At 56.9% G+C, this 16,713-nt stretch overlaps 1 protein-coding gene across 4 annotated transcripts in view; it reads right to left on the minus strand.

The window, feature by feature from the left end:
- DNAJB6 (DnaJ heat shock protein family (Hsp40) member B6) overlaps positions 1-16,713 on the minus strand; it is a 58,302-nt gene that overhangs the window by 2,738 nt on the left and 38,851 nt on the right. For all 4 annotated transcript variants that reach the window (XM_036356235.1, XM_036356237.1, XM_036356236.1 and 1 more), the window contains one exon: positions 4,052-4,246. In XM_036356235.1, coding sequence (XP_036212128.1) covers positions 4,052-4,246 — 195 coding nt within the window. The remainder of the gene's footprint in view (positions 1-4,051; positions 4,247-16,713) is intronic.

Genomic DNA, 16,713 nt, shown 5'->3' on the forward strand with positions numbered 1-16,713 from the left:
GTTTGATTCCTGGATTGCAGGTTCCATTCCCAGCCCTGGTCAGGAGGCAGCCAATCGATGTTTTCTCTCTCTCTCTCTCTCTCTCTCTCTCTCTCTCTCTCTCTCGCCCCTCCCCCTTGCTTCCCTCTCTCTAAAAATCAATGAAAGAAATTTCCTCAGGTGAGGATTAATTTAAAAGATGGTTTTAATTGTGTAAGGAAATGGATGTGTGATGGGAACGGTCCTCCTCTGATTCCAACAGGCCAGACCTGCAACCACATTTGGGTCAAAGGATTCAAATCCAGGGGAGCACAGCAAACAAGCTGGTGATGGGCACCGGCTCCGCCACAACGGGTGGGGGGAGGGTTGGCCTCCGGGCTCGAGGCATGTGGACACTCAGATCCCGCCACCACCTCCCATGCCCCTCGGCCTCGCACCTCACCCAGCCTGGCCCTGCAGCTCCACCCACAGCCCCAACCAGCAGTGACGCTGGCAGGAAAGTCCTTCCTGACGCGGAGTCTGGACTGGAAGGAAGCACTGTGCAGACGAGTGAGGGCAGGCCCTCAGGTTCCTTGTAAAACAATTCCTCTGCTACTTCCTGAAAATGCTCAATGTTTACATTAATTTAAAACAAAACAAAGCAATAAGACGTGGGCCGCCCTGCCAGCGATTTCGAGGGGACACGTGGGGGGGCCTGGGAAAGAGTAGCTGTGAGCCTCACAGAGAAGCGCAGGCGAGCAAGTCGGTTTCACTGCAAGACAAGCTCCCCGCCTCCCGCAGACCTGCCCCACCCCAGCCCAAGCCTTTAGCCCGCAGCCAGGGCGCGTCTGCAGGGCCCAGTGCAGAGTTAAGGGCCATCCTGGCCAGTGGCTCAGTCGGTGGCTCAGTCGTTGGAGTGTCGTCCCAGGTTGTGGGTTTGATTCCCAGTTGGGGTGCGTGTAGGAGGCAACCAGTCAACATTTCTCTCACTCGCTTTCTCCCTTCCTCTCTCTAAACATAAATTTAAAAGTTTTTAACAAGAGTTAAGGGTGGAGGCCCCTCGTTCCTGAGTGTTCCCTGTGCAGGAATTCTGATGTCCTTCCCAGTGGCCGCACCTGCGGGAGCGCGACTCACGCAAAAGCCGGACCCCTCAGTCTCCTGGCCACTTGCTGGTTCTTGGGCTGTGCAAGGACACACGGGCGTGACGTCAGAAATGAGCCGGCAAGCTTTACGGGTTAGAGTGGAAGATAATGCACGTTAAGAAGCCAAATGCGCCTTCACTGGTTTGGCTCAGTGGATAGCAGCGGTTCTCAACCTGTGGGTCACGACCCCTTTGTAGGTCAAACAACCCTTTCACAGGGGTCGCCTAAGACCATCGGAAAACCCATATATAATTACATATTGTTTTTGTGGTTAATCACTATGCTTTAATGATGTTCAATTTGTAACAATGAAATTGGGGGTCACCACAACATGAGGAACTGTATTAAAGGGTCGCAGCATTAGGAAGGTTGAGAACCACTGGGATAGAGCGTCGGTCCCAGGTTTGATTCCGGTCGAGGGCACATGCCCAGCTTGCAGGCTCAAACCCCAGTGTGGGGTGTGCAGGATGCAGATGATCGATAATTCTCTCTCATCATGGATGTTTCTCTCTCATTCTCTCTCCCCCTCTCCCTTCCTCTCTGAAATCAATAAAAATATTTAAAAAAAAAAAAAAAAAGCCAAATGCCAGCAACTGAAGCCGCTTCCCTTCCCCCTGCTGCCCGTACCAAGGCCTGGTGGCCCAGAGCCAGGGCTAAAGTCACCCCACCGACCGCCAGGCCCCTTCGTGCATCCTGCGCCCATGCATGAGCTGCGACTGTGGGGCCTGTCACTTCAGCACTGAGTTCATTAGTTTTCATCTAAATGAGCCGCTTGCAAAAGCTGCCACTGCCTCCAGGTGGCGCTGTCCTCCAGCCCCAGGGCACCTATGTCCCGGTAACCAGGCTCCTTCCATGTGCTTCTTTTAAAGGAAAATTACTCAGGACTTGGAATATGGCGGGACGATGACCAGGAGATGCCGCAAGGCCCGGAGCCACAAGGCCAGCTTAGTGAGGGGCCAGCATGAAGGGGGCCCATGGCCACAGGAGGGGGGCCAGCCGTGGACGCTGCGGAGGGAGCAGCTGCCCAGGCAGCAGCGGCTCAGATTTCCTCGCTGCCCCTTCTTGCATCCTCCTCCAGGGCACTTCCGCCCTCCATGACGCGAGCTCGCTGCATGTTTGTGGGAGAATCATGCCTTTAATTCCATGTGACGCCACTCAGTCTTCTCAAGGTCTCATAAATTGATTTTTAAAAAGGAAACAACAAATGTTTGACTCCAACATTCAGAAATGCTCCCAGTAAGGCTGGGTTCCCACAGAGCCCAGGGGGCTCCGGCCAAGGCAGGCGCCACCCCCGCAGCCACAGAGAGGACTCGTGACGGCGCTCACAATGAGGTGTCCCCACTCCATCGCGGGACCGATAGGGACCCAGTGGTAGAAACTGACAAAGGCATGTGGTTTCAGAGAGAATGACTCCGTGTCCTCTGCTAATGCTGGCGTTCCCGGGTTCTCCGGCACGTTCCCCGGTTCTCCGGGGGGGGGGGGGGGGCTGTCCCAGGTTCCGGGGGTCTTTCCCAGGTTCCAGGAGGTCTGTCTGCCTTCCACTCCACAGGCACATCTGGGACACAGGGCCTGGTGCTGAGCTCAGATGCGGCTCCGGCCAACCAGTGGGCAGTAGCCCTGTCCTGGGAGACTGCCCGGACCACACCCCTCCCTCCCAGGAACTGAGACATCTGACCCAGGGGGCTGAGGTGTCCCTCCAATCAGACAATGCACCCATTAAATCACTGTCCAGCAACGCTCGTCCAGGGAAGTGGAGCCTGCAGCCCCGCCCTGGCCGAGGCCCCCGGGCGTCAGGGCCCCTTCCCTCGCCGCCAGACCCCGCACCTCCAGGAGGGGGCAGGGAATCCTGGCGAATGTCCATTCAAGGCCAACGGGTCCTTCCTGGTCACTCGGCTCTTCCAACTGCCCCTTTCCGTTACCCAGAGAGGCTCCTCCCCAGCGGCCAGCGGCGTTGTTGGCATGGCCGGTCCCAGGGGTGGGGCTCCATGCAGGGGGGTGGGGGGCGCGGATGGGACACTTGTTTCTGCCTGAACAGACACCCAGAAGGACTCCAGGGACAGATTTCGATAGAAAGCTCTGGGAGATGAACTTATTTCTGAGATAACAGCTTGGCCCTAGGTCCACGGAGTTAACCTCATGCCGCTGTGGGACACAGAGGACCAAGGGTGAGCCTTTTCCTCCCACCCAGCCTGCAGCTCCAGGGGCCAAACCGGCAAGGATGGCTGCACCCTCAGAGACCCCCAGAACGTGGAACAGCCCGCCCGGGACCTGCGACAGACCTCCTGGAACCTGGGAAAGACCCCCCGGAACCTGGGACAGCCCCCCGCTCGGACCTGGGACAGCCCCCCAGAACCTGAGACAGCCCCCCCGAACCTGAGCCAGACCCCGCTCCTGGAACCTGAGCCAGACCCCTCGGAACCTGAGCCAGACCCCCGGAACTTGGGACAGACCCCCCAGAATATGAGACAGACCACAGGCCTGGGAGCAGGAAAGGGCAGCACCAGGAGGCCGCTGAGGCCCCCAGGTCCCCAGGAAGCAGCGTGGCTTGGCACCACCCAACCTGACAGAGCCTCCGGGCGGCCTGTGTTACTTTGTATTTAAACAAAAACGGGGCAGGTAGGCTGAGACAGCACTGCCTGGGGGTCAGTCCATCCAAATCCCGAGACCTCAGTTACAAAAGGAGCACTTAGGGTAAAAGCAGCACCTGGTGACTGTGGCATCGGCATCTGTGCCGAGACAACACACTTCATACAGAAGGTGGCACCCCGTTTTAATTGTGGGGTTTCCGGAAGGCGCCTCCCCTACCTGCCAGGTCAGCTGACCAGCCGCACCTGCCCACCCTGCCCATCAGGTGAGGACACAGCACAGCAGTGACTTCTGTCCTCGCTGGCCTTGGGCAGGACGGGGCGCGTCCTTGGGGGGGCGCTCTGCCTCAGTTTCCCTCCGCACACCTGCTGAGAAGGCGGAGGGGTCCCAGTGGCTGGCGGCCCGATGGCGGCCCGGGTCGTCCTCGTCCTCGTGCTTGGGTGGTGGAGTGGGCCTGTGCGACCTCAGAGGGCGGGCGCTGGTGCTGGCGGGCTGCTCGGGCAGCGCGTGCTGGCCTCGGAGCCGGCAGGCCTCCTGGAAGGCGTCCTCGTCGGCCACACCTGCAAGGACAGACAGGGTCGCGTGAGCGGGCACCGTAGGTGCCACCCTCGCTCAGAGCAGGAAGGCTGCCCACTCCTCAGGTGCACAGTGGGGGCTGCATGTCACTCTGAGGGAACGGCCATGGGAACGCCCACTGTCCCCAAGGCCCAGGGACTCAGGGCACCTGCTAGAATCCGTCCTTAGACTCAGCCCAGCGGCCCAGGTCCCGCCTCCGACTCACTCTCTGCATGCTGACTCCAGGACCTGCGCCCAGTCCCTGCCCGCCCCCAATGCTGCAACTGGCCACAGTGGAGGCGCCTGGAGGCCTGTCCCAGTCCCACCCACATCCACCTGCGAAAACCCACAGCACTGGCGTCAGTTACGCTGGATGCACGCCCACTCGGGACAGCCCCCCCACCCGCGCCCAGAGCTGTATTCCTCTGGGCTTTTAAGCTGTGGAGGCCAGAGGCTGTGGCAAGCAGTTTTGATGAAGTCACGCACCCTGGTAAGAACTGCTGGCTCCAGAAGGCCCTGAGGTACAAGGTGTTAGGACAGACCGGAGGCCTGAGGCCTGGGCAGTTAGAGCTGCTGCCGTGGTGCTGGTGGCTGAGCACCTGAGCCCCGGGCAGTGCTGGGAGGCTGGTGGCCAGACCTTGGGGCCTGAGCTGGGAGGACAGCCCGATCAATCCTGGCCGCGGGGCCCGGCACGTCCTCCACAGCAGGACTGGCCAAGGGGCCGCGCCCTCCCACCCCAGGCACAGCTTTCTGGGAAATGCTGGGATCTCAGGGGCCTGCCTTCTGGGTTTGCATTTTAGAGGATTTCCACTAAGTGTCCAGTTCCGTTTATTAAACCCCCAACCTGCACAGCCCTGGGGGCGGCTGCAACCCACAAATACGCACATGGGCTTTACAGCTGGGATCCAGCTCGCGGGACACGCCCTCGGTGCCCACCCTCACCCCTGCACCCGTCACATCACCACCTGTTTCCCCAAGCAGCTCCTGCAGCTCACAGCTGCCCCACCACCACCCCCCTCCACCAGGCTCCTGTCAGATTCCTTGCGGGTGAACTGGGCGGTCGGCTGGTGTCAGACAGCCCTCCCCTCGAGGACCCGCGTACCCACAAGAAGGGTGTCAAGACCCCCGCCCCCAACACTGGCTGCTCACTGAGGCAAGCAAGCAGCACCAACTGCCCAGGCCTCACGCTCAGGCCGAGACCCAAGTGCGCTCTGTGGGCTCCTCTCCACGGGCGCTGAGCTCCTGGTGCTCACACGGAAGCACTTGGACCAGCCCCTGGGAGTGGGTGAAGAATCAGTGATGCAGTGGCTTCAACAGCCTCACCCGAGTGGAAGACGAGGCGCTGGTGGGGACACAGTGGCCAAGGCACCCTGGCTGTGTCCTGTGCTCAGGGCCCATCACTGTGCCGTCCAAGGCAGGCAGGCACCAGGAGAAACTTACACACACCCTGACCCAGGTCACACCCTGGGGACAGACAGCGGGCGCCCCACGTGGCAGCCGAGGGTCAGGCCCCCTGCCTGCCTGAGACCCTCACGACGGGTCACCCCCACCATCGTCACAAGTGTCCCTGCCCACCCGAGGGTAACATCATGTCAGGTCTGAGTCTGCCCCATGAGGCTGAGCCTGGGCTGCACAGGTGGGGGGAGGGGAGGGGGGGTGCGCGTGGCGGACCCCCGGAGCGTGTCCAGTCCCACTTACCTCGCCAGCAGGGTTCCGCTCCTCAGGGGGACTCAGGACCCAGTCCACCCTGCAGCCCTCAGTCCCAGGAAGGGAAAGCGGTGGTGGCACTGCCGCACACCGCGGCAGAAGCCCATGTCCAGAGCACTCATCACCGTGTCCGGGGCAGCACATGGGCGGGATCGGGCAGGGCCAGGACACGTGCCCCTCTCGGACCCAGTGCCCAGGCAGGAGGGCCAGGATGCGTGCCCCCCCCCCTCGGACCCAGTGCCCAGGCAGGAGGGCCAGGACATGTGCCCCCCCCCCTCGGACCCAGTGCCCAGGCAGGAGGGCCAGGACATGTGCCGCCCCCCTCGGACCCAGTGCCCAGGCAGGAGGGCCAGGACATGTGCCGCCCCCCTCGGACCCAGTGCCCAGGCAGGAGGACCAGGACGTGTGCCCCCCACCCCTGCGGACCCAGTGCCCAGGCAGGAGGGCCAGGACGCATGCCCGCCTCCCCCGGACCCAGTGCCCAGGCAGGAGGGCCAGGACGCGTGCCCCCCCCCCCCGACCCAGTGCCCAGGCAGGAGGGCCAGGACGCGTGCCCCCCCCCCCCCCTCGGACCCAGTGCCCAGGCAGGAACCACAGGGCAACTGCATCAGCCAGGTCCTCCCCCTGTCTGGATGAGACACACTCACTGGGTCGGTGGTGACACCACCTATCGCCTTGCTCAGCCGCCTACCACGTGGGCTGGGACACTTCCAGGGCCACTTGGTATGTGTCTGCTGTTTGGAAAAGTCACTAAGATTTTCAGCTTGATGTTCTGAGAACAAACACCTCAAATGCACAGAAACACCAGACCCTCTCTCCACGTTCCCAGGAGCCCGGCCTGGGGGCAGGGGCGGGACACTGGGAGGGGGTGGGGGATATGCACACAGCCCTTCCCAGCAGCCTGCAGATCCTTGCAGAGTCCCTCACCCCTGTACCTAGGCCCTGCCCCCACCCCACCTCCTCGCAGCCTGCCCAGCGTGTGGCCCTCCTGCATGTCCTAGGGTCAGTTGGAGCCTGCAGCCGGGCTGAGCTGGGCCTGGGGGCCCAGCCTCCACATGAACCACAGGAACGGGTGGGACACACCACTGAGCCCAGTCTCCTGCGAGTCCGACGGACTTACCTGCATGGTCAACCTGGAGGACATGTGACCTCTGAGCGCCCACCCCTCCCAGCCATGCTATGGGGTCCAGGGTCCAGGGTCTGGAGCAGGGCCCACAAGGTCCTTATGAAATGCTAGTGTCTCAAGTACCAGGAAAAACCACTTGAAGGCAGGAAATAGCAGTGGAGAGTGAGAAGCAAAGACTACTCATTTCTCCGCTCACCCCCAAGTTCTCACTGGGCCCCTGCTCGAGGCCACACGGAACCCCAAGCCCCCTTCATCCCTGTGTGCACATTACTAGGCCACCACCCTCAGAGCAATATTGAGCTGTAGGTGACACATTCACACCATTTGAGTTTGAGGAAAGGGGTCTTAAAAAGGACAATCCTGCCTTGGCCGGCATGGCTCAGTGGTTGTACATCCACTGCCCACTCCCGCCTGCAAACCCACGAGTCACGGTTCGATCACAGCCAGGGCACATGAGCAGGTTGTGGGCTGGTCCCAGCGGAGGGCATGCAAGGGGCAGCCGACCAATGATTCTCTCATCATTGATGTTTCTCTCTCTCCCTCTTCCTTGCTCTCTGAAGTCAATAAAAAAGAAATTTAATAAGGATAATCCTGACAATGCCCACTGTCTCCATCCTCCAGGCGCCGTGTTCTGCCCCAGCTGCTAACAGAGACGCCCGTCGGGCCTTTCGATAACAGGTGTGGTCAGAGCAGAGGCTGCTCCCCCTCCGGGCCCCCAGTGCTCATCTGTCCCCGGTGACGGGGGTGTCAGCACAGGCGGAACCCTGCCCACCGCCCACTCCTGCACGGTGGGAGGCGCTGACTGCTGGACGTTGCACCGGGGGGATCGTTCGTGCACAGCAAGGCCCACATGAAACACAGGCCTCCCATGGCCACGCCTCGGTGGCAGTGTGTGCGGGGGGGGGGGGGGGGGCGCCCCAAGACGCACTGGACTCTCCAACATCCTCCTCGGACTGCACATTGTGCGCTCTGTCATGTGCACTGGCTCAGGGGCCCCCTTCTGTCCCTGTGAGCCGACCCGCCACCCTCCAAGCACAACCCTTGTGGCCTCCCACCCACATGCCCCTCGCCTGTGTGCCCCTCACCCGACAGGCTTGCAGGGTCTAAGGAATCTGCTCCACTTGGAGGCAGGTTTCTGCTTCGGTTCCGAGGACACAGCCTGTCTTTTTGTGGTGGGGATGCCCCAAAATCACAAGGGGGCCCAGGAGCTGGTATTTGACAAGCAACCATGCGGTTGTCCCAGCCCTGCTGGCTCAGGTGGTGTGACGGAAGCTTCCAGAACAGGGCCTGAGTTGGATCCTCCCTTTGCTTGTATTCCTTTGCCCCCTCCAACCCAGCATGCAGCAAAGCCCTCATAAATTTAGGACGCATCTACTTTTCAACTGCACGCTGGGACTCTAGGGTGAGTGACAGACACGCAGGCCACGGAGGGGGGAGGGGGGCACACATCCCTTTCAGGACACAGGGTCCCTCAAGAAGACGAGGTGGGTCCTGACTTCAGAGCACACAGCGAGGACCAGGCCTGCACCAGGTGCCAGGGGCGGACTCCGAGCTGAGCGCTCACTCCACGTATGACAGGCACCTATGCACCTGCACGAGAGACAGGAGGCTCCCAGGGGCAAAGCCCTGCCCGAAGGGGGACAGCTCTGAACCAGACATACCTGCCCCCCCCCCCCCCCAAAGAAAGTATCTGTTCACCAGCAGCCCGGGCCTGCAGGGCAATGCCACGCCCACTTTAGACCTGAAAACACTTTGTTGTTGTTAATCCTCCCCTGAGGATCTCTTTTCATTGATATTTTTTTAAAAGAGAGAGTTGAAAGGGGGGGAGGGGGGGCATCAATAGGAGATGATTTGTTGTCTCCTGCAGGAACTCCATTGAGGGCCTAGAATCCAACCTGCAACCCAGGTACCTGCCCTTAACAGGGAACCAAGCCCCTCCGCAGTGTGTGGGCAACGCTCTATCCAAGGGCACACTGCCCCAGGGCCTGTAAGAAATGTAACACCTTCACGAGGGAACCCAGAACATCCAAGGGCATTTTCTCATTAGAAGCTCCTTGCTATCAACCTTACAACCTGTCTTTCAAGTTAAATGCAGTGGACATGCAGCAAAGCAGATATGGGGGGGGGCCAGCGGTGGGCACCCCAGCCCCAAAATCACCCAGGAGGATATAAGCCAGGTCTGTGGCTACACTGCGCCCCCCGCCACTGCATGCTGGGGGTCAGCTCGAAGAGACAGAAGGGGACCCCCGAGCCAGTGCACATGGGGGAGGGGGGGTGTCGGCTCACAGGGACAGAAGGGGGCCCCCCGAGCCAGTGCACATGGGGGAGGGGGGGTGTCGGCTCACAGGGACAGAAGGGGGCCCCCGAGCCAGTGCACATGGGGGAGGGGGGGTGTCGGCTCACAGGGACAGAAGGGGGCCCCCCCGAGCCAGTGCACATGGGGGAGGGGGGTGTCGGCTCACAGGGACAGAAGGGGGCCCCTGAGCCAGTGCACGCTGGGGGGACAGCTCACAGGGAGGGGGCACGGGCCTCTCCCAACAGCTCCTTCCCCTTTAAATTCCCTCACCAAAAACATGAAAGAAAAGCCAGCCTTACTAAGCCTTATGAGCACTCCACACCCTCACAGCGCTCCCCTCCCAAGCTTGCCTAGGAGGGACAGGCGTGGTGGGGAGGCACTAGAGGAGCACACCGCTGTCCAATGGTTAGGAAAATTGAGCTGTAAAAAGGTGAGAGAGCCTCTGGCACAGGGGCACGGGAGGGCTCACTAGTCTGCATTTTGAGACAAAGGACTGGACCCCAGGCCCCTCCGGAGTGGCCTGGGGAATGCCGACCAGGCTGCCCAGCTGAGTTTTAGCACCACTGAAAATTAACACCTTGTCATCTGACTGCAAGTCCAGGAAGAAGACCTAGGGACAAGGCGCTGCAGCACTGTCCTCTGCATGCAGCGGTCTTCCTTACCCTGTATGACCAGCCGGTTAGTAGGAGAGAGCTGCCGCTCCCCAGACTGGAGCAGCACTGGAATAAAGGCTCATGTATAACTCAGCCTTATCTCTGCTGAATTGGGCTTTTGTGTCATTTCAAAAGTACTGCACATTTCTTACACCAGCACAAGGACTTGGCCTGGCAGTGTGGCCCGGCATTTAGAGCATGTCCCGGCACCAAAGGGTCATGGGTTCGATTCCTGGAAAAGGGCACATACCTGGGTTGCGGGTTCAATCCTGGCCCGTCAGGGCGCATTCGAGAGGCAACCAATAGATGTTCTCTCTTACATCTCCCTCCCTCCCTCTCTACCAAAAAAATTAAAGGGAAAAATATCCTTGAGTGAGGACTAACAACAAAAAAGCACAAGGACTTGAAAAACTATGTTATAAATGCACCATATTTCAATGTTCTTGCAAAAAACTGCCCTCTCCCTGCAGGCCCCACCCCAGGGGAGAGGCTGGGCAGGAACTTCTGAAACTCTGCACTCCGGCCCCAGCTCTTCAGCTGACAATGACCTGCCAAGAAATCATGACTCCGTGCACACGGCGCCTCTCCTAATACCCTGATCGCTGCCACACCTGCCACCACACTGTCCGCAGGCCAACCAGCTTGGGCTCCTATTACAGCCTTTTCCAATCTGCCCACACTGTCCCAGATTACTCAATCTATGAAAACTTATTGTTAACTTAAGTTTGAGGTTAGCAATCTGTACTACGTCAAGGCAACACATTAGAAAAATAAGCCACGTCTAAGTCTACACCCCACACAGAACGTGCTCTCTTGGTGTCAATTCTGAGCCTTTTCCTGTGCAGAACCAACAATCAAAACCTGTGACATTGCCGCTGGTTACGACCATCCCCGCATCCTTTTCATCAGGAAAACTAAATATACCAGGAAACATCCTGCCCCGGAGCACCCCGCTAAATTTAAAAATAAACACGTGATCTGCCGTGGCCAGGCCAGAGCACTGGCCACCGAGAAAACACGAAAGGAATGTCCAGCAGCCGCCACCCGTGCTCGGCCACGCACCCAGCTCATTCCTCCCCCAAACGGACCTCAGCGCAGTGTGGAGCCCAGCTGAGAACATGCAAGTGAAAACAAACTTCCAAAAATAAAGTCACTTTTCCCAAATATGCACAATCCTTGGTTGCGGATGGTTCTCTGTACTTTGGGGGAAGGAGGGTCAGACCCTGAGTCCCACCCACACTGAGGTTACTCAGTGTCCAAAAATGCGTCTCGGGCCCATCAGATGCGTTCACATACCGAGGGCCGGCAGAGCGCCGCACCGGGGTCCCGGGAGGGGCACCTTCTCATGGGCCTGTGTCCACGCACACACAAAACCCAGTGGCACTGGCTGCGGGCTCTGCACAGACTGGCGGCCAGAGGACACAGAGGAAACGGAGCCGGGGCAGGTGGCAGCATGCGCTGCCAGGGACACAGCACAGAACGAGATGTGACTTGGACACAGTGACATGAAGACGTAGGCATGAGGCCAATTCTGACATGTCTCACAGGACAGCGGAGACGAGCCATTTTAACAGGAGGGCAACCAGACGGTGGACTCGACGTGGTGATGACGACGGAGAAGTCAAAGCAGAGTGGTTAAAAGTGAAGGCAGGTGCCACGGCCACGACTATCATCAAAAGCTACTGACAAAGGGATGGAAGGACCAATGCTCGGAACAACTGGAGAATGATCACATGGAAGTTACAGGAAGGGAGACCAAGTCCAAGTGGTGCCAGGCCCTGGAAATGGGTGGTGGTGCTAGGGGCAGATCAGGAGGGACATGGAGGATGTAGGAGAACACAAATGAGCCCTGGCCAGGTTGGCTCAGTAGGTAGAGCTCTGGCCCATGGACTGAAGGGTCCCAGGTTCAATTTCTATCAAGGGCACATATCTCGGTTGCAGGCTCAATTCCTGGCCCTCCCTGGTTGGGGCGTGTGTGGGAGGCAACTAATTGGTATCTCTCACATCAATGTCTCTCTCTCTCTCTTTCTCTCCCCCACCCCCCACTCTCTCTAAAAAAGTCAATGGAAAAATATCCTCGGATGGGGATTAATGACGACAAAAGCAGAAGCTGAAATCCTCCTGCCCAGGCCCCTCTGCACCTGCAGAAAAGCAGTAAAACCCACGCCAGGGCCATAAGGAGGCAGGCCACAGGCTTCCCCACCAGTGCCGTGGCTTAAGTCAAGTGTCACTTTTGTTAAGCACCCAGGACAAAACGCTTAAGACCCGTCGTGGGCATTTGCACACAGGCCTGTGTGACCCCTTGTCCACATCTGAGCAGAGGACAGCCATGTATGTCATGGGCACGCACACAGCCAACGCTTATTGGCGGGAAGGCAGGCAGATACTGGTTGTGAGAGGGACCCAGCATGACAACTTCCTCCAGCACAGAAAGGTACTCCTCAGGGCGTTCTAGAAACAGGCCTGGGTGGGGACATCCATCAACAGCCTCCCGAGATGAGGAGCGGGCAGGCTCTGACAGGGCTGGGTCCCAGTTCCGTGCCTGCTGCCTCGTCCAAAAACCTGGTGTTACATCTCCACCTGAGGGCTGTTGTGCTAACCAAGGTATCAGTGCCGAGAGCACAGGCCACCAGCCAGCATCTCATCTCCACATGCTGGGGGCAGGGATGGTTTGTTTGAGGGGAGCACAGAGGCACGCCAGCCTCCACTTTCTCCATCTGCCTGCAGAGCCTGGCACTGGACTTGTCTCAGGCCCCTCAGCTTTGGGCCTTGCTCTGTCCCACCCCCACCCCACCCCCACCTTCACCCCCCAGCAAACCCAGAGGCAGCAGTAAAGCCCTGAGACCATGCTGGGGCTCAATCTCACACCCCCTTCCCACAGGGACCTTCCTGTGGCCTCGGGGCCACTCATCCCTACTTAGGAAAACTTGGGGCGTCAGGACAGAATCAGGATTCCTTTAGAGCAGCGGTTCTCAACCTTCCTAATGCCGCGACCCTTTAATACAGTTCCTCATGTTGTGATGACCCCCAATTTCATTGTTACAAATTGAACATAATTAAAGCATAGTGATTAATCACAAAAACAATATGTAATTATATACGTGTTTTCCGATGGTCTTAGGCGACCCCTGTGAAAGGGCTGTTCGACCCCCAAAGGGGTCACGACCCACAGGTTGAGAACCACTGCTTTAGAGGAAGGGATGGGAGGATTGTTGCAGACCAAGGAAAGAAAAACTCCAGTTCCTGCTGAGCCCCTGAGCTGAAGTACAATTCACATCTAAGCGGCCCTGCAACCACAGGACACCCGCTGGCCCAGGCTGCCAGCTGCTTCCCTGGGGGGTGTCCCAGCTGCCCACAGCGAAGGGACTGGGACTGTGCCTGAAGCACCATGTCATCAGGATGGCCCGAGGCTGTCCCATAATTGAAATACATCTTGAAAGAACAGGGTCACAGGCCCATAACATCTGGCTGAGACACACAGCTGAATCCGCATGAAATTTTCATGACAAGTGTTTCTTCTAAAGTTCTTCAGGCTTCTTTGAAATATGAGCCTATTATACATATTTTTTTAAAAACCTCTAGGCTAGGCACGTGCCAAGTAACTCTTGTAGCTGTTTCAATGAAAGTGACCCAGCAGAGGGGAGGGGAAACCCTAGTGTGTGCTGGTGGGAATGAGGCTGGTGCAGCCACTGTGGAAAACACTGTGGCTTCCTCACAAAGTTAAAAATGGAACTGCCATTGACCCGGAGATCCCACTTCTGGGAATCTTTCCTAAGAAACCCGAAATACCAGTCAGAAAGAATGTACGCACCCCTATACTCATAGCAGCACAGTTTACAATAGCTAAGATGTGGAAACAGCCCAGTGCCCATCAGTAGACGAGTGGATAAAAAGGCTGTGGTACATCTACACCATGGAACACTCTGCAGCAGTAAGAAGAAGAATCTCTTACCCTGTGAGACAGCATGGAGGGAGCTGGAGAGTATCATGCTAAGTGAAATAAGCCAGTGAGAGAAAGACAAGTGTCACATGATCTCACTCTTATGTGGGATCTATTGAACAAAAGAAACTAATGAACAAAAAAGAACTTATATACATATATGCATAACCAAAGGACATAGACAACAGTGTGGTGAAGGCATAGGACGGGGCAGGGGGAAGAAGGAGGGGGACTAAAGGGAGGCGGGAGGGAATTGGGGAACATCTGTAATACTGTCAAAAATAAAAAATTTTTAAAAAGTGACCCACCAGGAACAGACTGTCCTCATTGTCACCCTAGTCGTCACACATGGTCACTACTGGACACTGGGGAGCCCAACACTGTGTTCATAACCAGAGTGACCACTACTCACCTAATAACATTCTTATGAAATCCTCTTCAAAACTACAAGTCCAATAAGAACATCATGAATGTCCACTACAGGTTTTACACTTGGCATTGCTGCATGCCACACAGTAGGCTGAGGGTTTCCTTCAAGTACCAAGACGACCCAGGACACCACCCCCAGAGTGCTGCTCATAAAACTCCACCGTGTAACTAGTGGGAACACACAGCTCACTCACACCTGCAGGTGAACAAGGTACACATCTTCCTTTGACATGTTAAGGGTTAGGGTACTCTTACCCTAGCTTTAAAAATCAGTCCTTAACAAATTATTCACTAAGAGAGAACCTGATAAGCTGCCTCCCAAAGAAAATAAAAATCCAAAGACAGGCCAATTACTAAGACATCACTCACAGGTCAGGGGGACAAGGGCAAAATAACTACCCAAATGGTAGGACGGAGAGTAGACGCCATGCCTCCCACGAAAGCTCTAGCGGGTTAGTATTCCCAGAGCAGCAGCAATGTCTAACCAAGGCAGAAGCAAGCTCACAAAACTGACAATGCAAAACTTACGGCTCCTGAGCACTTCATTCCAAACAACACATTTCCATGGGCCCAGTTTGAAATGAAAATTAAAAATACAACTGACTTAGAAATCAACAAAATGAAGGTTGTTTTCTAAGTCAAACTCAAATGCAATTTTTGAAACTCATATCTGTGAGCAAAAGGCTACAGATAACCTGCAGAAGCACAACTAACAAAGAGAAGGAAGAAAAAGGGTTAAAATTAGATACTGGTTACTAAAGAGGCTTGAAAAATGCAGAGATACTGCTTGGAGAGGGACCACAGAAAACACAAGACGAGCACCTGAAACCCTCCACAGAGGACAAGTGTAAAGAAGCCAGAAATCCAACCAGACAGAACCTCTCGGGTCCCCAGCAGGACGCCATGTCAGGTTGAAACAGAACTTACTAAGCTGATGACAGAGAAAACCTGCACAAACCAGTCCTAACAGGCCATTTTTAAAGCCATCAGTAAGGAGCACCCGAGGCCAGGAGACTTGAGACAGGACAGCTCGAGGCTTCCGAGGCATGTTTACGGCCCGGCCCTCCTGACACAAGGAGGTCCTGAGTGAACTCCAGCGAGAAACCAGCAGGGCAAGGGAGGTTCCTTTTCCAAAAAGGAAGCCAAGAGCATGCCCCCAATGGCAACCACTGCCATCAGCCTCCTGAGGAGCAAGGGAGAAAGTGCCTAGCACCGGTACTACTGACTAGGCAAAAACACGGGGATGTGGGGACAGTGTGCCCTTCCCAGCTATAAAAACCTCTCCCCCTGGTGACATCAACGCGTAGACTGTTTCCAGCCAGAGCTGCGTTCAACACTGCCCCGAGGACCCAGCATGTTCCCAAACGGGAAACCAACCATCACAGAGCAGACAGGACTTCTTCACGTTTCCCTAAGTCCCTCAGGACTGTGCAGCCGCTCCATCAAATGGCTCATCCCTACCCTGCCCATCCCATCCCCCCACCACCCCCCCGCCCCGGAAACATAAAACCCTGAGGTTCAAGAATTTCCTCGGTTTTCTCACGTGACAGAGAAACTGTCTATCCTACCAGCATCAGGGAAAAGCAGGCCTTCTGTGATGCATTTTAGTGATACCGGGCATTGCAACCCTTTCCCGAGCGGGACGAGCACACCTCCCGTGTCCAAAGGTGCTCAGGCGGAGAGCACACACACAAGCACCTTCACTGTTCCTTGAGCTCAGCTGCCTTTGAATGCTCACATTAAACTTGTGATGCTTTACTTCTAGTTTCTATGATATTCTAAAATACTTTCCCTTGTCTTCCATAACCATCCTCACATTCTTACCGAGTGAATGGAACCAGAGCAACTCCCATGGGCTTTCCCATGAAGCCTAAGGGGAAAACCCTTACCAACTCCTATTCTAACAGCTTTCTTCCTGCATATTTCCAAAACAAAGCTGAGTGGGGTGGTTTCCATCCGATCCAAGACTCACTTAACATCCCTCTGGCTGGGACCCTCATGCAGGAAATGGGACTCTGTGATCCATCTCCAGCAGAGTCACCTTTTAACCAAAAGGGCTGCTGAATTTCCTCAGGACAAACAGAATGTAGGGAGGGAAGAGGACATAAGAACAAAGAACTGTGGGCGTGAGCCAGCTTCATGGAGGAAAACCCCTCCCCCCAGGCACCCACCTCAACTGGGGGGGGGGGGGGGGGGGGTGGAGGCACCTAGAAAGGCCTCAGCCCTTTTTTATTTAAATGGCCCAATGGGAGACAGCAAGAACTAGGCGACTATGACAATCTGTTAAGCAGAGCCTCAGCCAATGAGGACCGAGGAGGGAC

This window comes from Myotis myotis, unplaced genomic scaffold (genome assembly GCF_014108235.1).
Source record: "Myotis myotis isolate mMyoMyo1 unplaced genomic scaffold, mMyoMyo1.p scaffold_m19_p_25, whole genome shotgun sequence".
NCBI classification, from domain to species: domain Eukaryota; kingdom Metazoa; phylum Chordata; class Mammalia; order Chiroptera; family Vespertilionidae; genus Myotis; species Myotis myotis.